Source organism: Ictalurus punctatus, chromosome 14 (genome assembly GCF_001660625.3).
Source record: "Ictalurus punctatus breed USDA103 chromosome 14, Coco_2.0, whole genome shotgun sequence".
Lineage (NCBI taxonomy): Eukaryota > Metazoa > Chordata > Actinopteri > Siluriformes > Ictaluridae > Ictalurus > Ictalurus punctatus.
In genome coordinates this window covers 8124409-8151224 of record NC_030429.2, presented here as the reverse complement: position 1 = coordinate 8151224, position 26816 = coordinate 8124409, and the positions used below count along the sequence as shown (strand labels likewise).

Here is a 26816-nt window from a genome sequence, read left to right as displayed (position 1 = left end):
CACACAACCTACAAAACATCCACGTGTTTAAAAGCTCGCTTCTGATTGGCTGTTATTTATTCATCGCGTCACCGGATTGGTTGCACACCTTAGCAACACTGCGCCATTTTTAATGAAACCTGGCTGACGGAAAGATCTGAAAATGCGTCTTTCTTCGTATTTGAAAACTTGGTGATTTTCGCTCGTTTTGATATGCAACATGTTTCCGGAGACGACTGAACATCGCAGGAAGATTTATATGTGATATAAAAGATCTGGAAAGAATTCTGGGCGCGATAGAGGTAAGGTTGCAACAAGGCCGTCGCTCATTGGACAACTCATGTTGCACAGAGTCAGTATGGAGGCTTACCAGGGCTGCATTCCGAATAGCTTCCTGCTGTATTTCTAGTGCACTACGTAGCGCATAGAAGCCGGTAATTCACACCGGTGTGTAGTGCAGTAGTATAGTAAGTGAAGGTGTTATTTGGGTTTGGGCAGTTCTCCCTCGGGTGGAGTTATATCAATGCACAGGCGCTTTGCCTGCATTCCAGTCTGATACAGTGCAGAGATAAGGAGTTACTTTGAGGAGTGTTTGTAGATATAGTTTGGGGGGGGAAAACTGTTGTAAAGCTTATTTAAATTTATATTTTTAAAAAGCTGTAGCAGATTATCCGTATCATTTTGTCAAAAGCAAATACCGTTTGACTGATAGTTTAATCAAATCAATAAGCCTTCAATGGTCTGATCTGCCTCATGATCCCAGAGGTTCTCAGCTCCACTCCTGATATACACAAACCTGCAGTTTTCATGTTATCTAAGTTGCAAACTCACTGAAGGTCTTGATAATTAGTTAGGTCAGGTATTCTTAGAGCAGAGAAATTGAGAAGTAGGTTTCCAGAACACTAAAAGCTCTGCTGTTCACCTTGTTAAATGCCCCTGAAATCAATACAGTACCTGTGCTTTAGTGTTACTGACACTGATACTGCAGTCAGGCTAGAAAAAAAAAAAAAAGTTTTGAAGTTGCTCAATTAAATTATATACAGTCGTATATATCTCTTCCAGGAAAATGATGAACATTTTTTGATGACTCATACTGTACTACTACCCCTGGCAAATATGATGGAATATCACACTTAGAGGATGTTCATCTGCCTTTTTTTCTTCACTTCGTAGCAAATAAACTGTTAGAAAATATGAAATTGATGAGAATAATAGGTGCCGTCACACTGCCACAGCTATATCCTGTTTCAAGCGCTTGGGGGAGCCATAAGACACCCAAACACACACACAAGGTCAGATAGCAAATTCTCTCAGTTTATTAAAAAAGATGAGTATATATATCAGACAATGGTATTAATTCTTATTGGTTAGACACAAATCATTAGACAGTCATGTGCCTCAGCGATAGTGTGCTCATCAGTCAAGGTAAACAAAACGGCAGGGCCGTGGGAACAGTGGTAGCATATTTTGGGAACGAAGAGAGAAAGACATATTACAGTGATATGTGTTGTCAAGAAAAAGGTCACAATGTTCTCTAGAGAGAGAACTCGCATAAACCCATGAGCTAAAGTAGGAGAACGTGCCATAGTAATACTTATCATAAACAAATCACATATGACGCAAACATTTTTTTGTTTAATAGCGGAACATTCTGGCTTTGTGAAACACCTCAAACAAGTCAAATTAAATAATTGAATTAGTGGCATATCAAGTAGAGGAAAAATGATGGAATCACTCAATGTTGAGGAAAGAATTATGGAATCACCTTGTAATTTGCATTTCTAAAACAAATACTTACAGTGCTTACAGACCTTAACCTTGGACTTTTGAAAGGAAATACGGTCCCAACAAGAGAGTTGTGAATTGAAACAATGGCAATCCAACACGGAGTGTGGCAAAAGTTGTCGGTTGTTCCCAATCAGCTGTGTCTAAAATTTGGTGCAAGTATAAACAAAATGGGAAGGTTATAAAAGGAAAATATACGGGTCGACTGAGGAAGACATCAGAGTGTAAAGATAGAAAACAAATGCAGTATGCCTTGAAAAAGAAAATGCACAGCAAAAGAAATGGGCGGAAACAGGAGTCAGTGTTTGTGACAGAACTGTAAGTAATCGGCTGAATGAAATGGGATTTACGTATATAAAAAAAGCAAATGAAAACCAGCTCTAACGGCTAAACAGAAGAAAACAAGGTTACGGTGGGCTTAAGAGAAGCGATCATGGAGTGTGGATGATTGGATGAAAGTGATATTCAGTGATGAATCCTGAATCTGCATTGGCCGAGGAGATGAAGCTGGAACTTTTGTTTGGTGCCGTTCTAAGGAAACATAGAAAGACGACTGCCTGAAGAAAACAATCAAATTTCCCCACTCATTTATGATATGGGGTTTCATGTCAGGTAAAGGACCAGGAGAGACCTCAACAGTCAATGCACATTGAAATTTTGGACACTTTTCTCATTCCATTGATAGAAAATAGGTTTGGGGATGAAGACATTTTTCAGGATGATAATGCATCGTGCCACAGAGCAAAACGTGTTAAAGCTTTTCTTCAGGAAAGGCAGATCACCTCAATGGCATGGCCAGCAAATAGTCCGGATCTCAATCCAATTAAAAATATATGGTGGAAACTTAAAAAATTGGTCCATGACAAGGCTCCATCCTGCAAAGCTGATCTTTCAAATGCTATTCAAGAAAGTTGGAACCAACTTGATGGAGAGTATTGTTTTTTCATTAGGGAAGTCCATGCCTCAAAGAATTCAGACCATCATAAAAGCCCGAGGGAGAGCAATAGTGTTGGGTTCGAGTCGAGACCAAGAACTTAACCAATCGAGTCCGAGTCCAAAAGGAGCTGAGTTAGAATCAAGTCTGAGTCCTTAATGCCCGAGTTCGAGTCGAGTCCGGCCAAGTCCAGAAAGTAACAAATTGAAAAAAGATTTGAAATTGTAAATTGCAATTGTAAACTCAACACTGAGCTGTTAAATTAATATTTTAACCTTCACAAATCAATGGCAACATAAATGCAACAAAAAATACCACTATTACATCTTGCCATTTAATGTTTTTTTTTTATTTCATGTCACCACATCTAAGTGTGGTGATTCCATAATTTTTATCAGGGGTTGCAGTCTTGTGTTCATTCAATTAAACGCTCCCTAGAACATCTATGTCCCACCCCCTGGGGATGGGTCTTGATCTACATTAACAGCTCATTTATGGTAAAATGTTCATCTGTCTGTTTTTGATTGTGTGTCTCCCCAAACACTATTCCCTTTTCTGGCCATCCATTGTTTGAGAATTAAAAATGGTTGGAATGTAATTATTTTGAAGAGGGTGGAATTTGTGCAAGTTCAGGTTGTGCAGGCACATTTCTGAGGAGTGGTTACCAGCTTCTTGTTGTTTTAGTTTACAACATATGTCAAATTCAACGTTTTGGATATTAATAACACTATTTAAAGCAAGACAGAAATGGCTGCAGGAGCCAAATCATATTTTTGACCATCACAGTCTTTAGATATGAACCCTACTGAAAACCTAATGTCTGAACTGACCTTACATCCACTCACACTCACGAGCCAAAGAATATGAATGAGCTTCAAATGTGTTGTTTGGATGAGGGCTAAAGATCCCATACACATGTCTCCAACCCTGTTGTACATTACAGGAACAGACTTATTCTTTCCAAACTGTGAGGGTGTAGATAATTTTGAATGATCCAGTATTTGTCATTTTAAATCTCGCCATGGTTGCAAAATGTCATGTGATCGTAAATTAAGTTACGTTTAACGACCAGATCACATTTTCCAAATTGTTATCCAAAGTTAAAACATTCCTGACCACAGAAATTGTTTCTGAAACTCTGGTACACATAGTTCATTTGACTTTTCATCTAGTAGTCTGGTATTTGTACCGAACTTTTCCACAGATGGAGGCCATATATGAGGAAACAGATGTGAAAGTGGCTGAGGAGGTGGAGGAGAAGAAGAAGAAGAAGAAGAGGAGGACCAAAGGCACCACAGAACATGCAGAGAAACCCAAAAAACCCAGGTAAAACATATCAGTTTATTCCAGCAGCTTGAAACTAGGGCTGCAACTAACGATTATTTTCATAATCGATTAGCTGGCTGATTATTTTTCCGATTGATCGGATGTGTGGGGGAAAGTTTCAGTACCATTTTTTCGTTTATTTAAAATAAAATCCACAAACTGAGTGTTACAGATATAAACTTCAGACTAAAACTTTACACGACTGTTTGTCCAAATATATAAGACTGAAAAGAACCCAGTACACACAGACACACACCAGAATATATATTATTCATTTAGGACTGTAGTTTAATTCACTGATTTTTGTGCATCCCTAAAAAATAATGCATAAATACTTGTATATAATATAAACTTATACATTAGTCTAAATTATATATAAGTGTTTATGCATTGCTTTTTATAAAAGGTAATGTTGACATAAACAGTAAGCAGAAGAAAGTCATTGTCGATGACTCTGGGTATCTGCTAAAGCTAGCGGCGTCACATTACGTGTGTACCGTTAGTGTTCCATTTGAGACGATATTACATTTCTAAAATTCATACACTAGACGGTAGAGTACACAGTGCATAGTGTAAGTGTGTAGTACATCATTTGGGACACAACTTTAGTATTTACTCTCTGAAGCATGTTTTTGGAACGTAATTATACATATCTAAAGCTTCATTTTCAAATATCTTTGACTAAAGATTTCATTAACATGTTCTACAAAAAATGTGTTTCAGCAACTGCCCTTAGATTTCCATTATAAGTTAGTTCAGAGTAAATAAGATTGCTGAACTTTTTTTCAGTACAGGCAAACACATCAAGATTGCTGTTTATGGTAATGCCACATACACTACAGGTGCATTAGACAATGATTAGGTTGAAAACTTATGGAGTATCCCTTTAAGGTGACTAGAAGACCTCTTGCTGCTCAGCCAAGGAGTCACCTTGACTCTCTACTACTAGGCAGTGTCTGTCTCCTTTAGGTCTGCCTACCTGCTGTATTACTTTGACGTGCATCAGAGATTGCAGCAAGAACATCCTGACATGCCCCAATCTGAGATCAACAAGCGCATCAGCGACAGCTGGAAGAGGCTCAATGTAGCCGATAAAGGATATTACCTGGAGAGGGCCAAGATGGAGAAAGATGGTGTGGACCCAGTAAGTTATTAAGATTGTTTAACCAAAGATTATTGAAGTTGCCTGAAGTGGCACCTGAATGCCCATTTTCTAACTTTCAACAGACCACACAGTCATCAGCTTCTCAAGACATCCCAGGCTTCCGTAGAATTTTGCCCAGAACCGACTACGTTCTCCTCCCGAACACGTCTGTGGGGGAGGACAGGCCCGGGGCTTCCATGGACATGTGCATGCAAGGTGATTCCCCTCTGACTCTGGGTAGTGAGGTGGAACTGGTGGAGCAGTGTGTCACTGTAGAACCTCTCTCTGAAGACATAGTCGTGCCTTTGAGTAGATCCACAGCGCTCCAGGGAATCCTGCCACAGTGTTCCACCTCAACCGGAAGACTTCTGACTTTCTCACAGCATAGTCGTCAATCTACCAGCCTGGTGGTGAAGGAGGATGGAAGTGGGGCTTCAGACAGGGCTTTTGGCAGAGCTTATGACATGGAAGCGGAGGAGGGGTTGGAGGGCGTGGCCACGATTTCACAGGTCAAAGCGGAGGCTACGCATCTGGTAGCCATCGTACCCAGTCATGTAAGACTGTCATCCTGGCTTTCTTTCTTATCCAATATTTACATATTTTAGCTTGAAAAACTAGGTATATGTTTGGGGCAGAAATAATGTAAATAAATAAATAAATCTATCATTGACCTGACCTTATTATGAGAATCTTTTATTCACTTGTGCAAAATAAATGACAGTAATAACTGTCAAAATAACATTTGCATTAACATTGCTTTCCATTCTGTGGTACCATGTGGTCACAGAAACAAATAAAATTCAGACATTAATTTTATGCTAAGGCTGGGCCTGTCTCCATAACTGATTTTGTTGGACGACACATAGTCCCAGAAATAATTGCGCTAAACTATATTGGTGTCATTTTATGACCATTTTTGCCGCGGATATAATTATAATTATAATTTTCACTTAAATATTTCCCAAATTCGAATTATATTTGAATTTTAAAGACATTATTTCAATTGGGGGAAAATACTAGCGAACACAGCATATTTGTAAATCAACAGTCCACAAGAGGGCGCCACAATTCAAGACAAACATTGCGTTACGTAAGTTCAAGTTCACTTGCACGTTTGTGTCATTTTCTGCAGAAGCAAGTTGTAATATTATGTTTATGTTGTGTAAATGTCTAAATGATTAATCTTATGTGTATAGGATGCGTCGATGGTTAATTGAGTTAATTAACTCGCTTGTAAAGCGCTTCAGTTTTCTGGTGTTCTATCACTGCATGGACTACGACTGGATTATTTGAAACACTAGAACTATTCTTTCTAGAAAAACATTAGATACTGCATTGTTAAAAATCTTGCGTGTCATTATTTTCAACAGTATATTTTAACTCAAATCGGTGTCAGTGCTTGCTACACGTCGTAAATTAAATCGCATTCCGATGTTTTTGCATTCGACGAATACTCGAAGTTCGAATTTTAATTTAACAACCCTAGAGCAGACGAGAGGACCGAAGCAGTATAAATGGCTGAAATGTTGGTGACATTCATTCTTATGTAAACAAACACACATCTAAACACAATGGCCGACATCGAGGTCAGCAACAAGGATCGAGCTCATGTCCATATAATGTATCGTGACGCCTAGTCAAAATACAATGAATTCTATATCGATCATGTGTAGGAAAAACGTTTTATAACATACATATGTATTGTTGCTTTTCCTGTAATGGAGATGCATCGTGCATAGTTGCAATTGGATACATGGAACAACATTTCTTTTGACACTGGACAAAAAACTCGAGCTTTGTGCTTGCAGAAGGAGTGTAGAAATGACATAAAGTGCATTACATTATTAAATACATCAACATAAGTGTATATAAGAACATATCAACAGTATATTTTTGGGGAAACATGCTTAGACTCTGTTATCATACTGTATATATTATTATTTAGCAGTATATATTTTTAAATTGCACTAGTTTTTGTCAGTCACAAACGATAATAAGATGTATGCGTTATCTTTATATATAGTTATATTATAATGATGTGTCTTTGTTATAATTAAGTGTCTATTCTTTGATGTTGTATTTCATTTTTTAGGAGCTGGTTGAAAACAAAGTCCTCCCTGCAGTCAGTCCAATAATGATGCTCCCCTTGGTGAACCATGCCAAACCAGAGCCTAAACCATCCTTTAAACTAGTCAGTAGTATTTCGAAATGCTTCTTGATGTATGCTCATATTAGTTTGGGTATTTTAAGCACTGATAATTATGTTACTATCATTGTATCATTATAACCCATAGTTGTATTTATTATAATTGTACTGTATACTGTTTAAATCCCTGGACACTAACATCTATGGTAAGCTCTGATTCACTATCAATAGTGACACATTTGCCTATAAACTCTGGTTTCAGTCCATAAAGTACACTAGGAGGGGTCGAGGCTATTGCAGCACTCCTGGATGTGCTTTCACCTATGTGACTCGCCATAAACCGCCTCGTTGCCCTGACTGTGGACAGCACCTCGGTGGAAAGTGGGTTCCATCCGTGAGTCAATCCATCTCCTCGATGTTGCGTGTTTGTGTTTAGAATGAATGAATGAGGCGAATCAGACTCTCTGTTTAATACATAAGGGATAAATCATGATGCAGCCTTGGGATGAAGCAGAATTGCCAAGGGTTTTGATTTATTAAACAACGACATGATGTATTAAGAGCTGTTTATTGGGGGGGGGCAAGCACTAATGCAAGTCGGCACTAATGTGATGTAGAGCTGCTGTAATAGAAAATAAATCAACACCTGCTGACCAATCAGAAATGAGAATTCAGCAGTGTCGCAGTTTAAAATGCTTTAATTGCGGCTATAAGAGATCTTAATCAGACTGTCTGTTTCCACGTATAATGTTCTAGCTTGATTTCCGCTGGGAATGTGAGATTTTTGCTGAGGGATTAGGGCAGCGGTAGCTCAGTGTTAAGACATTGGACTACTGATTGGATTTCATGTGTCTTCATTTCAGGCAGCCAAAAAAGCAGGACCTACTTCCAGCTCATCTCCACAAAAACTGAAAGGTCAGGCCGATGGTTCCAGTTTTACCGCAGTGGCCTCTAAAGTGACTATTCAGAGCACTGTTAAGCCATTTGACACTGTCACAGGACAAACACAGGCATCCAAGAGCAAAAGCGACAAAACGGTGCTTCATCCTAAAGTTTCTTCAGCAGCTGCAAATGCTCCTGGACCCTGGAGGAGAGAAAAGATGGATGTAGTTACAGTTTATCAGCCAGACGGTGGCGCCTTTGACCAAAATTCAGAAGCCTTTCAGCTGGCAGGATCAGCAGTTGACATGTGAGCAAATTGGTTAGAAATGGAATTAAATCTGATTTGGCATTGACATGTATATCCCCAATTAATATAACTGTAACTGGAACTAATGTAGCTTGCCTTTGAACTTAATTTGAATTCAAGTTTTCACCTTTGAATCAATGTTACTGTGCAGTGGGTTGAGTGGTGGCCATGTCCAGGTCATTAACAAAGACACGGGTCAGAAACGGCGCATTCGGGCCATTCTCCCTGCCCCTGCCACCCCAAGTAAGCATTGTATCAAACATCATGAACTTATTACCCCATATAAAGGTGGAGGTACTGGTGGTTTGGTACTCAGTGGGATTGTTTTTGCTGAATCTTTAGCAGGCATTCCGTCTCAGCCAGCTGTTGTTCAGTGGATAGCAGTGCATCCAAGTAAGATTAAAGGTGACACGAAAATCGCAACTGGAACAGGTAATGATAATACATTACATTCACATTTCAATAATAAACATTTCATTAATATCAAGTGTGAGCCAAAATCCCTCCTTTATTCTGAACGTAGCCGTTCTGCCATGACGTTTGGAGTTTTTGGTGGTCAATGGTTTTGTTGGTTTTACACTGGAACTTTGCGGTTAACGTAATCCTCCAGTTTAGCATCATGCAAGCTGTCTAAGTCATCACACAGTCACCTAAAAATGTCAACTGGCTCAGTAGTACGGTTTTTCCAGAAACAGTTGTAATAATTTGTAAGCCACAGCTCCAACTTTAATTTGATGCACAGGCAGAAACCGTTTTCTGAGAAGAAAAAATTATTCAGCTTTAATACTGTGCTGTTTTTAGCTCCACAATATCAATTTTATAGATAGCAGTATAACATAAGCACACTATTTTATTTGAGTTTACAGAAGAACACAAGGCAAGTGTGTGATTTCATGCTAAATCATGTGATGTGTGATCTTAAACTAACTTCCTTATGTGCACTTCCTTTTACTTCTTTTTTTTTTTTTTTCCTTTGAACTTTTCTGACTTTAAAATTGTATTAAACTGATAATCATCTGTGATCTGTTTAGATTTCTAATTACAGTCTTTATTGTTTTCTTGGATTTCCTCAGTTAAGCCCCAAAATGAGAGTATTTTGAGCCTGAAACCCAGCACACTGAAGCAGCTGGGTCACTCTGTGTCTCCCAGTTCCTTAGAGCAGGTGAGAGAAGTTTAGCACTAATAATGTAGCTCCTTATATCATGCAAGTCTTTAACAGTAATGTGCATTTAACCCTTAAAATGTATGAGTGTTTTACAACCATTCTTACATATGTCACGCATGTTGGGTCTCCCGAGCTCAGGTTACTGTCTGTGCAGAGTTTGTCTTGTTCTCACCCTGGGTTTCTTCCTGGTTCTCCAGTTGCCTTCCACCTCCCAAAAAAACACGCCATCAGGTGGATTGGCTTGGATGTTAAATGACCTCTAGGTGAATGGGCATATGAATGTGTGTGCGTGTACATGGTGCCCAGTGATGGACACGTATCCCATCCTGGGTGTATTCCCACCTCATGCCTAGTGTTCCTGGGATAGACTCCAGGTCTACTGCAATTCTGACCTTGCTGAAAAGAAACTTAATTATGATTTAAACATGTGTTGTAGTACTTTTGATATTATTTTACTTGTAGTATATGTTCATAACTACTTGTACTGATACTGTCTCAGGCCCTGGACTTTATTAAACACGTATTGAGAATGCACATTAGAGAATGATCTTTACAGTTAATAGCAAAATGAATCAAAACTTCGGTATGTTGATATAGGTATTAAATTGTTTAAAGGAAAGAGGTTGATGAACAATTGAAAGCTGTGGGTGTAATTGGGGGGGGGGGGGTGTGAGGAGGAGAAGAATGGGCTCATGTGTCACTAATGATATACTTAAACCTCCTATTATGTTATGGGTCAATCTGACCCATTTCCACATTTCAGATGTCTGAAATAATACTGCTTAATCTCGCTTTTTCTCTTTGAAATTGTTTGGCTTTCCTCATTTAAAGTCATGAACTTCTAAAAAGGTTTACTGTTTGTTGTTTTTGTGTGTATTTAAACTGTGGAAGTTACCACAGTTATAACATAATGGATGTAACTTTTTTTCCCAACATAATAGGAGGGTTAAACTGGAGAAATGCATCAAAATAGCAGTGCTTCATGATTTTATTTTATATTTCTCTGGATTCTTTTGATGCCACAAACTGATTCTCGTCACATTTCCTTTTATAATATGTAGTACACCATTTTGGCATATATGCTCCTTTCTGAATTCATTCCTTTCATTTCTCTTGCATCCTAGAAACCTCCTGCAATCAACAGCAGCCAGTATGTAGTGACAGACAGTGGAGTGAAGATCCTGTCTATGATGCCTTTGAAGAAAAACTCCAGCTCTTCACTGGTTTGTGATTTAGAATTCAGACAAGGCATATATAAAATACAGCCATATGTTGCCTGCATGCTTGTTTGTTGATTTTGGTTGCTTCGGCAGGCTCTAGGGTTGTCCACGGCACGAGGCAGGGGCAGATGTAAAAACCCCTCCTGCGATTACGTCTATAAGAACAGACACAAGCCGCAGTACTGCCCCAGCTGCGGCTGCGAACTCGTCACCAAAACAGCCACGAAAGCCAAAGTCCCAGTGAGTTACTGCCATAAGTAGCCAACTTATCCAGGCAAACATATTTTTTTTTGTTGTTTAATACTTATAGGGCATTTAGAAAGGCATGGTGTTCTGATCTTCTTGCTGTAATTCTAATTCATGTCCTAAAATGCTATAAATCGAAATTCGAGGTATCTCCACATTATCACACAGAACAGCAGCGGGCTGTCATAATATATCATAATAATATAATATAAATAATAATTATAAATACGTCTTTTTATGTAACAGTTTATATTTTAAACCTAAAGTCTCAAAGTGCTCTAGATGCAAAAGATGAAACAAAGTTTACTGAAAACTTCTACAATCACTAATAAATTGGAAATGTATGAAAATGGAATTTATAAATGGAAATATAATGGGGGGGAAAAAAAGGAAGTGATTGTTAATAAATGCTTGTTTATCTAATAAATACATTAACTTATTATATTGGCTTTTTAAAACATTATAACAATTTATTACAGTTATATTTCTTATAGTTTTGTAACTTTTTAAAAATCTTTTTATAATGTATTTGTAAATTTTTATTCGTAAATACATTCAGTTTGTTTATGAAGTTGTTGTTGTTGTTGTTGTTGTTGTTATTATTATTATTATTATTATTATTATTATTATTATTATTATTACTATTATTACTATTATTATTGCAGCAACAACAAGAGCAATAGAAATTAGAATAGTGCCACTGTTTTGTTTAGGGGTTAAAATATTTAAATCTATCTGAATTAATGAAATTGATAACTTAAGTACGTTTGCTTTCACGCAGTCATCTCCTGAGCCGGAAGATATGTCCACACACCTGTTGGACCCGTCGCAACCTTTGACCCCAGGCCAGCGAGAGCTCCAGCGTCAGTCCACTGTGACGCTGCTCAAACACAGCCTACAGTTCCCAGAGAACGAGCTCGAGCTGCAGGACATCCTCACACACATCCACATCCTCAACCAAGCGCACAGGATGAGAGAAGAAGAGGAAAGTGAGAGGGATGAAGAGATGGATAGCGAGAGGGAGGAGCACTGCGTTTCCGCACAGGACGGATGGCCGAGCTTCTTTGAGCCGACGGCTACTCACTGCAGTCTGTGTCAATATCCACTTTACAGAGGAGAAGAGAGGTGAGTGTGTGTGAGTCCAGCACTGAACCAGTGACTGCGTATAAAATTTACAGTCACTAAAATGAACACGTTTAAGGAAACGTCCGAGACGTGTTGTTTGGAACATATCTATTTGATGAGTATAATTTCTGTGCACATATTTCTTTTCCATCAAGTGATTTATTTGAAACTGTTCACTTTCATATCATTACAGCAGAGCTGTTCATGATAGTGAGGGTTTGTTAGGTTTAGTTAATTTTAGTATGTTTAATATTGTTTAATAATTCATTCATCTTCAATAACTGCTTTTGTCTGGTCAGTCTATCCTGAGTCTCTGGGCATGAGGCGGGAATATACCCTGGGTGAGACACCAGTCCATCGCAAGGCACCATGCACACACGTGCACACACTCATCGACAATTACTGACATGTTTTTAGGAGGTGTGTGTGCCACTGTGCCACCTTGTTATTAATTTTAAAAAATCTTAGGATTTCTTAGGATTACAAATGAAATCTTAGGATTTCATTTGTAAAAAGCGGAAGATGGGTGGCTTGGTGGTGCAGGAAGTAGCATTGTTGTTGCCTCACAGCTTCAGGGTCACTGTCTGTGTGGAGGATCATGTGTTCTCTTTGTGTCCCTGTGCGTTTCCTCCTCCAGATTGTCTTGAAAACCTGACAGTCGGTACTCTAAATTGGTCATAGATGTGAATGAGTACATGAACGTGTTTGTGAATGGTGCCTTGCGGTGGACTGGCATCCCATCCAGTGTGTGTGCCCAGTGTTCCTAGGATAGGCTCCAGATTCACCATAAAAGAATGAATGAATGAAAGATTGAATGACCATTCCAGGCTTTCTGTAGTTTGTCTCATGCTGTTTGGTAAATGCTGATTAATCTAGTGCAGGAATAGAGTATTATGTAAACTACTGCCGACTCTCTCTCTGTGCGTGTGTCTGTGTGCGTGTGTATGTGCGGATGTGTGCGTATGTATGTGTGTGCGTGTGTGTGCGTGCGTGTGTGTGCGTGTGTGTGTGCGTGCGTGTGTGCGTGCGTGCGTGTGTGCGTGTGTGCGTGTGTGCGTGTGTGCGTGTGTGCGTGTGTGCGTGTGTGCGTGTGTGCGTGTGTGCGTGTGTGCGTGTGTGTGTGTGTATACGTCTGTGTAGTTGTTCCATAGCAGGGCAGCAGCAGTGTTGGTTAGTGACGGCGTTTCTACTGCAACCAGTTTCTCTGCAGCTGAAGGTGTGTCTGAACTCACAGTGCCTGGCTGTACACAGCTTCACCAGCATTTACCCAGGTACACACACACACACAGGTAAAAACACACTGACTCATACTCCTAAACAGCATGAAGCGCATATTACCACAAACCCCTTACTCCGTATGTCTAAATCAAGTGCACTTTTGATTTGGGATCATTTATTTCAACTAGCATGTAAATGTAAAGAGTAACACACACACACACACACACACACACACACACACACACACACACACACACACATTCTTTTCTTAGTCGCAAACATATAGCATGCCTGTGGCACAACTGAAGTGTTTATGTGTCTCAGGTTTATTTAATGTGGGGAACCAGTTGCTGGTGAGTTTGGACTTGTTCTTTAAAATCCGGAGTCAGATCAAACATGGTCAGGAACCTTCACTCGCAGCCCTCGACATAATCAACAACACACACAGTCCACCAGGTATGTGTGCTTCTCTCGTCTCTTGGGTTCTCTCCTGACTTCTTTCCTGATCTCTCTCCTCATTTGTCTCCTGATTCCTCTCCTGATTTTCTCCTATTCTCTCTTTATTCCTTCCTTAATTCCATCCCTGATTCCTCTCTTGATTCCTCACCTGATTTCTTTCCCCCTAATTCTTCTCCTCAGGGTGTGTATTGAGTCCAGATGAGCAGACCCGTGTGCAGGAGTTGTTGTGCAGTGGTTACTGGGCGTTCGAATGTCTGACGGTGCGTGATTTCAACGACATGATCTGTGGAATTTGTGGCATCGCTCCTAAACTGGAAATCGCACGACGCAATACAAACAACGTCCTACAGCTCAGAAACGTGGAGGTTAAAAAAACAACAACAACATTATTCTATCTCACTATATCATAGTCTTGGAAAACGATGGCTTGTGAGAAACTCTCGCCTAAGCCGTGTGTAGGTTTGAACACGATTTCTCCCCTCTCTCTGAAGTTCACGTGGCCGGAGTTCCAGGCGTCAGACGAGGTGCAGGTGGAGGAGTTCTGGCTGGCGATGGAGAGCGAGGCCCTGGAGCAGGCAGTCTTTCCTTCCAATGTCTCAATCACACGCTTGGACGCCTCCATCATCGCGCCCTTCTTTCCTGCACTGATGAGGAGCTCTAGGGTCGTTAATACAGAGAAGGACAAGCTCACCACCAACACGGAGCACGCAGGTGGTCCAGATCAGATTATTTATTATTCAGATCAGTTTATTTACAGTGAAACGTCCTGACTTTACTACACTAACAGCAAAGTCGTCCATATTGTGTACTTCTTGTTCTGATTGTGTTCTGAGTGTCTGTCTTTTTTTTAAAGGAAAGGTTTTGTTAAAGAAACTTGAGGAAATCTGACGGTTATGAAATTGATATTGCCTGGAAAATTAGGCCAAAACGTTTTCAGTTAAAGATGAATTGGAATGTGGTGAAATTAACATCATGAATAATATATTATAGTTAATGATCTCAATATTAGAGCTAATTATAACATTTATAATATGTATATATATGCGTATGTGTATGTTTGTGCGTGTGTGTTGGCTGCACAGGAGACTTGTGCATGTTAATGCGTTTAATCCATGATGGTCGGCTAAGACCGGAGCAGATGGAGCAGCACACTGAGGAGGAGCTACTTTCCATACTGGAGCAGTGTGGAGTAGCTTCAGCACCAAACAGCACCAAGGTATACACACACACACACACACACACACACACACACACACACACACACACACACACACACACACACACACTGCACCAAATCACGACCATACATACGTGTATGTATATATACGTGCTTATTTTACTTCATATTGCACTAGCCATTAGTTACAGTTACATTTATATAGCGCTTTCCTGGACACTCAAAGCGCTTTTACATAGTATTGGAGGTGATCTCTTCAACCACCACTACCACCTGGATGATGTGACGGCAGCCATAGTGCGCCAGAAAGCCCACCACACACCAGCTATTAGTGGAGAGGAGAGAGTGATGTAGACAATTCAGAGTTGGGGATTATTAGGGGGCCGTGATGGGGGAATGGGGGAATTTCGCCAGGACACTGGTGTTAGGGTTATACCCCCACTCTTTTACGAGAAGTGTCCTGGGATTTTTAACGACCACAGAGAGTCAGGACCTCGGTTTAACATCTCATCCGAAAGACGGTGCTGTTTTTACAGTATAGTGTCCCCGTCACTATACTGAGGCAGTAGGACCCCACACAGACCACAGGGTGAGCGCCCCCTGCTGGCCTCACTAATACCACTAATACCACTTCCAACAGCAACCTTAGTTTTTTCCAGGAGGTTTCCCATCCAGATACTGGCCAGCCTCAACCCTGCTTAGCTTCAGTGAGAGAACTGCAGGGAGAGCTGGCTCTGTCTGTTGATTTCTATTTAATTATTATAATAAATGGTTTCCTTGGCAATAGAAAAACAGTTTTTTGATGATTTTTGTATTTCTGCTGGCAGGATGAATTGATGGTGTCTGTGTGTTTGCTTTACACACAAGTACAAAACGGCCTTTCAACAGCCCCCCAACCTCCCGAACCCCTCACTGCAGGAAAACTCAGCAAGGTGTGCCCTCACCAGGTAAATGCCCTCTCTGCTCTTTAGTGATTATGCTCAGTGAAAAGATTTAAAACACTGGCAATAATTTCAACCATTTTCCCCTGCACTAACCCCCCCCCCCCCCCCCCCCCCCCCCCCCCTTAAAACTCTCTTTTACACCACAGTGTAAAGTGTAACATTGAGGTCTGTAAATGTGTGTCAGGTGGTGTGTGGCTCTAAGTACCTGGTGCGTGGAGAGACTGCCCGCGATCACGTGGACCTGCTGGTGTCCTCTCGGTTCTGGCCACCTGTGTATGTAGCAGACTGTGCGCAGAAGGTGGCGCTGTGTGCGGAAGCACTGTACCCCGAGCTGGCGTCACAGATGTGGGGAAGGAACCAGGGCTGCTTTTCTGATCCCATGACTTCTGCAGAGGTCAGCACAATTTCTACTTAACCTTTTTATCTTGGTTGTTGTTTGCAACAACTTTGTGCAAGTTTTTGATTGCAAAAGGACTTCTAAGTAATTAGATTAACACAACATCTATGTTTAGGAATGATCCGGGGGGGGTGATGTTCCAAACAAGTTGATGTTCCAAACAAGTAATAGTTAACTTTCTCATTCAAATCATTTCTTGTTGAGTTTTCGCGTGCTGTCACACGGGGTTGTCAATGTGGTTTAGTACAAAGTGTGACCTTCTGTAACTTATAAACGTGAATTAAATATCACAGTGTAACTTACATATTACAGTAAAACTTTGTCTGGAATTGATGCGTATGATACACACTACCGGTCAAAAGTTTGTGGACACTCGACTGAAATATTTCTCACAATCTTAAAAACCTTTTGATCTGAAGGTGTGTGATTTAAATGTGTGAAATCGGTGTTGTATACAAAAATGTAATTGTGCCAACATATTCGTTCCTTTCATTCGAAAACGAACATTTTATTTACAAAATAAATATATTTTTAAACGGACGACTCGGAGCGAAATATTCCGAAAAGCAGCGTAGGTGTGAACTCCTTTAATACTGTTTAAAAAGCATCTCAGGGAAATTCCTCAAGAAATCGGTTGAGAAAATGCCAAGAATACATTTCTGGAAATTCTAGGCAAAAATGGTGTCTACTTTGAAGATCCTAAAATATTAAATTATTTTGATTTATTTAGGATTTTTATAACTTTTGTAATTCTCATACTTCCATTTGTGTTACTCCAGAGTTTTGATGACTTTTATTATTATTCTAAAAATGTAGATTAAAAAAAATTAAATAAAATAAAGAATGAGTATGTCTGAACTTTTGACCAGTAGTTGAAGTTGCAGACTGTCATTACTGTATTCAAAATAAAAGATAAGAGGTTTGAGTAAGGAAGATCTCTATTATTAGTTTGCTAGCTAGTAGTCTAGTTGCTCAAACGCGAAACTAATTAAGTCTCGGCCAACTATGTTTGAGTTAAGAAGTGAATATGTAAACAATTATGTGAAAATTATGTGTAAACAGCGTTTGTTAACAAATCCTTATTAGAAATCATATAGATGTTTTATTTGTGTAAGCGTATTTGATTTTGATTTATTTAGCGCCGCGATCAAACTCGAGGCTACTTTACAAAATCCTTAACAAGGTTTTACAAGGTTGCAACAAAATACGGGCAAAATAAACACACAATGACCAATATGAATCACATACAAGTGATGGAATTAGGACAAATCAAGGGACAAGATAATAAACCATAAACAAACTGACAGAGAATGGGGAGCATGCCAGAGGAAAACTAAAGGGCATAGATAACCTAATCAGCAGTAACCATACAGTAAGAGGAACACCATACACACAGCATGGGAAGTCTGATGCAAATGAATTGGAATATCATTGTTAGTGAGATGTGTTTTTTAAAATCTGAATCCAAGGAAAGATCACGGAGTCTCCGAGGAAGTGAATTCCCAAGTTTGGGAGCTCCAAGTATAAGGCTAAGCCGTGACCGATATCAGTGGATCTAACTGTGTGGGCTGGGGTACTGGGATGAAAAAGGTCAGCAGTGTGCATTGGCGCAAGATCATCGAGCTTAAGAACTGGGTACTGAATACAGAAGGGGACCAGTTTATGTTTTCCAGAAAATAAGCATGTCTCACTTCCTCTTTTGTGTTCCATGTTTAGAGTTCGTGACAAAGAGATGGTTTTGACAAAGGGTTAAGTTTGTGACAAAGGGAAGAAGTTCTGCTTTTTAAAGTTACAGTGTCTAGCAGTGCACGGTTGCTTCACAGCTATGGCTAAGCATTAGTTGGAAATGTTAGAGATACACTACCGGAGCTAAATATTTCCGAGAAGCAGCCGATAAGTGTGCAGCGTAGGTGTGAACTCCTTAAATACTGTTTCAAAACCATCTCAGGGAAATTCCTCAAGAAATTGGTCAAGAAAATGCCAAGAATATGTTTCTGGAAATTCTAGGCCAAATGGGCGTCTACGTTGAAGATGCTAAAATATTAAATAACGTTGATGTTAGTTTTGATTTTTTTTATCACAACATAATTCCCATAGTTCCACTTGTGTTATTCCAGTTTTGATAACTTTATTATTATTATTCTAAAATGTGGAAAATACATAAAAAGAAAGAATGAGTGTGTTTAAACTTTTGACTGGAAGTGTATGTAGGAAAGGTTAACTAGAATAAGGCCCACACACACACACACACACACACACACGTTCACCTTCTTCCTCTCTTCACAGTACGTCTCCTGTCCTGAGCTTCAGGACCAGCAGTACAGCATGGATCTCTCATCAGTGGACTCCAACTCCCGTGTTCATCCTCATACCAAATCCACCCTGCGCTATATAGTGCATCCTGGTGATCCTTCCCTCTCCTCCTCTTCCTCCTCCTCCGCCTCCTCCTCCTCTTCCTCCTCAGACCCCCACCGTGCCCTGACTCTTTGTAAGGAGCTGCAGCCTTACTCCAGTCTGGTTTCGTCCATAAGCAGCGATTTAGAAGAGAACGTGAGCGAGTCTGGGGGAAAAGGAAAGCAAAGAACGCTCGTGTTCAACAATGCAGCGCATTACTACCTCTACAACCGGCTAGCGGACTTCCTGAGCAGCCGAGACATAGTGAGCCAGCAGATGGCTGATGTGCTTAGGGTGTGCCAGCAGGGCGAGGTGGTGATGATCCGCGATGCCCTCTACAGGCTCGGAGTGGCGCAGCTCAACAGAGAGGATGAGGAGGGGGAGCGCATGGGAGAGGAAGACGACGCAGAGGGAGACGCAGACGTTATAGCTGTAGACGACGTGGTGCTAGAATGACGGTGGTGGAGAAGATCGTACACAAACACTGTGAGATTTTAAATCTATAAGAGGACACTGTGCAGGGTGCATATAATAGCTTATAATATAAAATGATAGTATTTATTGCTAATTATGTGTGTTAATGAAGAAACTGTGGTCATTTTCATGTTAAAGATAACCACTCAGAGTAAGAATTAACAACGTTTATTGTAACTGTGTCCATACTGCTACATATTTATAACACTGTAGATTATTTTTCAGGTTTTATTATGACCCAGTTTTTTTTGTTTTTTTTTTACATGCTGTCACTAAATGTACAGTTAATTAATTTACTGATTGATTAAGCGGCAATACTGATTTAACAAACAATAACGATTATTTTCACTTTCTTTCACTCCATTTGTTTCATTTCCATATTCTTTTAAACCGATGCAATGGCGACAATCACGAAAACAAATCATGTCAATAACAGTTTCAATGAATAAAACGTAAACATGCTACACTGTATTAAAGCAGTAGATAACAGCTCTAGTAAATTATTATTATTTAACTTTAAAAGCTTTGCAATGTTTTCTTGACTTTTCTGAATAGCTTATGAGAAGTTAGCTGGAAACAAAATACAGACAAGAAAAGTCTCGTGAACACAGACGTTTGATATAACACGACATTCATCACAACCTGGAGGAAAACCTTTACAGAAATATATTGTAACAAGAAATATTCTAACAGTTACTTTTTTTTTCCGTCTATGAGAACTTCAGTGGCAGTAGTTTCTAAAGATTTATCAGTACAGGTGACCAGGAGTGATTTATTCTAATCATGTCAAATGCCATTGCATGACATTAAAATGATTAAGTGTAACAGACCACTACTGATTAAATACAGAGCACTCATGAGGATGATCACAATCTTAGACATTATTTACACATGGCAGTGTTTGCTTAATGCTACTTCAAATACACATATACACAGTATACAGTTTAATGAACAAGGCTTACAGAAATATCTGATAAAAGAACAGTGATGAATGTCATAAACAAGTGGAATTCAAAAAGCTGTCAAAGTTTTTTGGGGTTGGGTTGGTTTTTTTTTTTATTTTTTATTTTTTTTTTTTTTTATAAATCTTGTTAAAAATCTTACAGCATGATGAATCACAGGTCTAAACTCTTGTTAAATAATGTTATTGATCCAGTCATTCAAATATAAAAAGCATCGCGTGGATATTACATGAGAAGCCGATGAAGCCGTCAACCCAGCTTGTAAAAGTACTTAAAAACGGATAGGCATGCGTAAGAACACAAAGTACCACTGTTTTGCGCTTTTCCACTTTTCAAGAACAGACGGAGAAAAATATGGAAGTGAACTTTGCAAGCTTGCTTCTAAACTAGAAGTTGGAAATGCTGAATTGGCTTTTTTTTTCTCACCCACAGAGGGAACTGCTATTTAACACAAGAAACGAGTCAGATGAAAGGTGCGACGTATGAACTTGGCATGAAACAGATGAATTTGACCCTCTTTACTGGATTTGGGAAAGGATTTACAGTGGGGGAAATAAGTACTGGACGCGTCAACATTTTTTTCAGTAAATATATTTCCAATGAGGTTATTCACATGAAATTTTCACCAGACTTTGGTATTAACTCAAGAAATCTAGAAATATAAAGAATTCACAACATTAAAGTCCATAAATAAAATTGTGTTATAAAGAGGAATGACACAGGAAAACAGTATTGAACACACTAATTAAATGTATTTAATACTTAGTGGAGAAGCCTTTGTTTGTAATGACGCTTCAAGACACTCCCTGTATGAAGAAATTAATGGGCCGCGGTATTCAGGTGTGATTTTGGCCCGTTCCTCTAAACGTATTGTCTTTAAATCTTGTTCAATTGGATTCAAGTCAGGTGATTGACTGGGCCATTCTAACACCTTGATTTATTATTATTATTATTATTATTATTTTTTTTTTTACATATTTCCCCACTGTATTTCCTATGAGTGTATGGCTTTTTATTTAAAGTGTCCTGAGAATGTAGTTCATTCAGGAATTAGCAGAACTGATAATTGTTGGCCTTTATCAGGGGCTGCTCAGCTTCCACTTGCTCGCATGATTCTTCATCACTTTTGGTAGTATCGCAGGCCTCCAGTTGCTCTTCATCCAGTTCTTCTGCTGTCTGCAGGTTCTGGTACTGAGTCTGAGGACAGAGACAGAAACTTCAGACTAAAGGCTCTGATTTTCTACAATCCTAATTAAAGGGCATTAATTTATGCATACAACGGGAAAAATTACTGTCATTCTTGTGGGTGATTAACAAAGAATCATGTAGTAAATTGAATCATGTTAAGTAAGCAGAGGAAACATTATAATATACAGTCATGGGAAAGAAAAGAAAGTACATCCTTCTTCAGTTCTATGATTTTATTTATCAGGGACAAAATAACAATTGTGTGGTGTACTTATTCAGGCTTTTTCATTTTTTGTGATGTCCTGAACAAAAACATTTAATGTGCATAGAGAGGCCTGTAGGTCACTTAATGTAGCTCTTGGGGTTTTCTTTATATCTCTGAACATTAAATGGTCTGAACTTGGACTGAATTTGCTGGGACATCCACTGTTGGGAAGACTGGACGCTGTCTTAAAGACTCTCCATTTGTAACCAGTTCTTCTCACTGTGAATGGTGAATCTCACATTGTTTGGAGATGGCCTTATAACCCTTGCCAGATTGATGAGCAGCAACGATTGCTTCTCTGAGATCATGGCTGATGCCTTTTCTTCTACATGGTTGATGTAGACACACACCCGAGTGCTCCAGAACACCAAACTGCCAAAGGGTTTGCTTTTTAGAAGTTATCACACTTCTTGATGATTGTCCATTTCATTAGTAACATCTGGCTGTTAAGTACTCTCTTAATGATTCTGGAAGTAGGAAGGGTATACTTATTTTTTTTCCCAGCTGTTTTTTGAATGTTGGTTTATTTTTTTGGGGAAAAAAGTGTTTTTGTTGTTATTGTTGTCACCTGAGGTCAATTGTTTGCTTATAGAATTTGGTAAGGACCACACAATTGTTATTTAGAGCCGGATAAATAAAAACATTCGATTTGAAGGAGGGTGTACTTTCATTTCCCCATGACTGTATGTAATATAGCGTACAGAATACAGCGTTAATGCAAAATAAGAGTGTTCATTTCTGTGTTCTGTTTATAAGGTATGTGTGAATTAAAAACTATGCACAGTCTCTATTTGGCATCCGAAGTGCGAGCATGTGACAAATTTTCATTTGAAAGCAACATTGCTATGGTGATGTTATTATTTTAAAGCACACCAATTACAGTTTTGAAACGTGCCTGATTTTGTTTTAAAGGCCTCATTCAATAGATTTACATGCATCCAAGGTTAAAAAAAACAACTCTTTAATGTGCTCATAATTTAAACTGCAGCATTACTTTTTTATCCCCAGTTTCACAAACAACTCGTTAAATGATTCGTTCTAAAGGATTCGTTTTAATCTCCACCTTACTCTGCTCTGATTGGTCAGATGTTCCAGTCTGTTGTGATTGGTCTACTGTTGTCACTGAGCAGACAATGAATTGTGCACCATGTTTCTATAGTGTTTTGCAGAGATCACATGCAAGCCGTTGAATGCTTTAGACATTGCTGCTTTTTACCTGATCTAGTGTTTCTCCCAGCAGCCTCTCGATGAGCTGAGCGATCTTGTTGAAAGTTGGACGCTGTGTGGGTTCAAGGTCCCAGCATGTTTTCATTATGGTGTACCTGAACACAGAAATGTTTATGAAAAAGTCTCATATCTGCAGGTGAAAACTGAAATACAAAATAAGTAGGATTTCTATTGAATCATGTCATCATTACTGAATTTAGGATTGTTGGGAACATATGACTCTTATCGCTCTGTGGCCTTCCACACTTGATAGTTTACATAAGGCCGAACATGTGTTGACTCGGATTAAGCGTAATCTTACAATAAAAAATAAATTATGAATTCTGAGTCAAGTACTATTCACATGGGATAATAATATTGCTGGAGGTCATTTGCAGTAATTATGGCTGGTTGTCATGGGATTAGCAAGAAGTGGGTGTGATCATAGAAAAATAACACTTCATGTATTCATACTGAAAAAAAACATCCCAAGGTCCATCCGCTTATCGTACAGGGTTGTGGGGAACCTGGAGCACAAGGCGGGGTACACCCTGGACAGGGCACCAATCCATCGCATGGCACAATCACATACACATTCACACACCCATTCATACACTACGTACACTTTGGACATGCCAATCAGCCTACGATGCATGTCTTTGGACTGGGGGAGGAAACTGGTTTCAGTATAGTTACTGAATATTGCTTAAATATGAATAACTGATGAGTAAGCTGAGAGTTTAGGGAGTGAACCCCGTGATCTACACACACATTGCAGCACTGCAGGGTGTGAAGGGCCGGGAAAGTCAAATCTAGTTCATCTGAATCCAGATTTGTTTTGTTCGTGCTTCAAGACACATGTTGGCTGTGGGTGGGTGGCTGTGGCTCAGGTGGTAGAGCGGATTGTCTGCTAATCCTAGGGTTGGCGGTTCGATTCCTGCCCCACATGACTCCACATGCTGAAGTGCTTCTTGCTTGGGCAAGACACTGAACACAAAGTTGCTCCTGATGGCAAGTTAGCACCTTGCATGGCAGCTCTGCTACCGTGACTGTGTGTGTGAATGAGACACAGTGTAAAGCACTTTGGATAAAAGCGCTATATAAGTGCAGACCATTTATTTAAAATCTACACATTGCAGGAAGTTACTGAAGCTGCCTTAACAGAGGTAAATGACACGCAGAACTATCTCAGCAGAGGAACAGATGAAGAGACATCAAGACACCAAGCTCTGATGAGTCAGATGCTTATACATCAGTCATACGATCGGTTTTAGGAAGCAAACGGACTGTATTCACCAAGCTATCCACAGATAAATTCAGAGACTTCTTTTACGTTATTTTTACTCACACTATAACTTCTCCTTTTTAATCTACAGGTTTTCCTGTGTGTCACACAAAATACGTACTAAATGCATATTAGTGGCATTTAACATCACAAGATGTGTGTGTGTGTGTGTGTGTGTGTGTGTGTGTTTTATCATTTTTAAGTACTTGTCTTAACCACTTTGCCTTTGTTGAATTTGAAAAGCCACTTACATCTCAGGTGGGGCAAAGTCAGGACGGGACATCTGATAGCCACACTTTATCATCTTATAGAACTTGGAGTCCACCAGGATGTTTGGATATGGGCTTTTACCTGCAAAACAATAAGCAGAGGAAATATTACTGAATGTCTTCCCGGGAGCCTGGATTCACACGACTAGAGGCTTGGAGGAGTTGGTTGCTTGTTAGGAAAAGTGTTGTGAGTGACAAACAATTTATTCAGCAACAATGCCTTGTAATATTATTTAAACACAAAAGCAGACATTTATTGGTTGCATTCGTATTCATCCCCCTGGATCAATACTTGATAGAACCACCTTTGGATGTAAGAACAACTGGGATTGATCCATCCATCCATTTTCTGTAGCCCTTATCCCACGCAGGGTTGTGGGGAAGCCTGAAACCTATCCCAGCGGACTCGGGGCACAAGGTAGGGGACACCCTGGATGGTGTGCCAACCTATTACAGGGCACAATTTGGAAATACAAATCAGCCTACAACTCATGTCTTTGGAACCCCCAAATCACGCAGAGAACATGTAAGCTCTGTGCACACAGGGCAGAGATATTCAAACACCCAACCCTGGAGGTGATAGGCACACCACTAAGCCACCGTGCCCCCATGTACAACTTGGATATGCCTCTTTAATACTTATGAGATGCACTGCATACCACTATGTTGGATTTACCAATTTATAGTTGAATTTAACATTGTTTTGTGGCGTATCCTGAAAATGAGCCAAGCAGCAATCCAGATTCATAGTGGACAATAAGAGATACACTTATCAGCAGTGTATAGTCACCAGTACAGTAAATATATTTAAGATTGTGAATTCCTAAGATCAAACGAAGCCACAGATGAGACTTTATTTAAATGCAGAATATCAAACTTCCTTCAACTCGCTCTTCAATAACCAGAGCTGACGGAATTTCCAGAAATGTTTCGATTTCCAGCACCAGAGCTGTGAAACAGGAACTATCGTGGTGTACTGAACGTCACTGACTTGACCAACACAATTTTTAACCTTAAACCTTTCTTTAGCTAACAAAAGCTTGTTGTGGATACCAACATTCAAGATCAAGGACTGATTACAAATCAGTGATCAACATGTCCAACACCTGTTCAAGCTCAATTATCAACTTGAACAAAAATGCAACATGTTTTTGTGTAATTTTAGTTGACACACCAGCATGAGCAACTTATCATTACATTTTCTTTTTATTCCTGTGGTGTGTTGTCTTACCCAGAGAGAAGATCTCCCACAGCAGAATACCATACGACCAAACATCGCTCTGTACTGTATACACACACTCGAAGATACTCTCTGGAGCCATCCACTTCACTGGCAAACGAGCCTAAACGCCAACATACACACCCACACATATCCACATGTATTAGCACTTTAACTTATATCACTGTTTTGGAAGAATGTCTAATTCGTTTATTTTCAACACTACAGACACAAATGATTTCTTCCTTGTTTTTAAGAATGAAATCAGATTTTTATGACATTCGTATACAGTACACTCTCAGAAAATCCATCTTAAAAAGAGCTGAGACACTTTAAAAATCTGAAGCACTCTTAAGGAAACATTTTGTGTGGTTTTGCTTGGAGTCAGATATGCGTGTCTTTTTTTATTCACTCACGTTTCCTTTAACCACATAGTTGGAATCATTCATGATATCACGGGCCAGTCCAAAGTCGCAGATTTTAGCCACACCCCCGTCTGTCAGAAGAACATTCCTGGCTGCGACATCTCTGTGAATGCACTTCAGAAAGACAACAAACGCATACAAAATCACCTGTCAACATCCAGTGCAAATTTTCTGAACACCAATACAACAGTTGAGGAGTAGTCATGCGATTTAGTCAGTTTGCTTCCATTTGGAATACTTTAAGTTTTTTGGATAATTGACACACATAAATACAATTAGGGACTTTAAAAAATGCTCAGGTGAACCCACATTTTTAGCCGCGAGGAACTCGAGTCCCTGAGCCACCTGGTAGGAGAATCTGAGCAGGTCATCCATATCCAACAAATCTCCTTCTTGACTGCAGGAAGGAACTGCACCAGAACAGACACTAGAATTACTTTGATACACTTACAAAATCTTTCTTAAAAGATCAGGTATGAGTTCTCGTGTGTTAGGATGGAAGAATAAAAGATTTATGGGTTGCGTACTGCGTGCAGTCTGAGATCTGGGTACTAGAGATTTCATGTCCAGGTAAATGTCTGAACAAGTGCTGGAAATCCCACTGTCACTGTGAAATCATCGAAACATATGTTATGATCGACACGTTATGATTTTGTGGAAAAAATATTTACATTT

The 26816-nt window shown here is 39.5% G+C and overlaps 2 protein-coding genes across 5 annotated transcripts in view; one reads left to right on the top strand and one right to left on the bottom strand.

Moving 5' to 3' along the window:
* Positions 1-56: 56 nt before the first annotated feature.
* Positions 57-20360, top strand: hmgxb3 (HMG box domain containing 3). Of its 3 annotated transcripts, none has more exons than XM_017484958.3 (21): positions 57-281; positions 3903-4024; positions 4994-5168; positions 5252-5722; positions 7261-7359; positions 7577-7708; positions 8178-8503; positions 8655-8746; positions 8849-8935; positions 9577-9665; positions 10793-10891; positions 10982-11128; positions 11916-12259; positions 13400-13530; positions 13802-13933; positions 14117-14301; positions 14428-14647; positions 15019-15152; positions 15941-16060; positions 16242-16451; positions 18741-20360. In XM_017484958.3, exons 2-21 carry the CDS (start codon positions 3903-3905, stop codon positions 19302-19304), a joined length of 3879 nt encoding a protein of 1292 aa, XP_017340447.1. In that variant the 5' UTR covers positions 57-281; the 3' UTR covers positions 19305-20360. The 3 variants fall into 3 exon arrangements, with proteins under 3 accessions (XP_017340447.1, XP_017340445.1, XP_053541756.1); XM_017484956.3 differs by having other exon boundaries at positions 8846-8935; XM_053685781.1 differs by lacking the exons at positions 57-281; positions 3903-4024 and having other exon boundaries at positions 5103-5157; positions 8846-8935.
* The window catches only part of LOC100526732 (macrophage colony-stimulating factor 1 receptor), a 20887-nt gene continuing 13545 nt past the window's right edge, over positions 19475-26816 (bottom strand). For both annotated transcript variants that reach the window (XM_017484965.3, XM_017484966.3), the window contains exons 15-21: positions 26669-26748; positions 26451-26551; positions 26133-26255; positions 25729-25840; positions 24480-24579; positions 22954-23059; positions 19475-21481 (exon numbers count right to left, since the gene is read on the bottom strand). In XM_017484965.3, the coding sequence (XP_017340454.1) occupies positions 21335-21481; positions 22954-23059; positions 24480-24579; positions 25729-25840; positions 26133-26255; positions 26451-26551; positions 26669-26748 (769 nt within the window). In that variant the 3' untranslated portion in view covers positions 19475-21334. The remainder of the gene's footprint in view (positions 21482-22953; positions 23060-24479; positions 24580-25728; positions 25841-26132; positions 26256-26450; positions 26552-26668; positions 26749-26816) is intronic.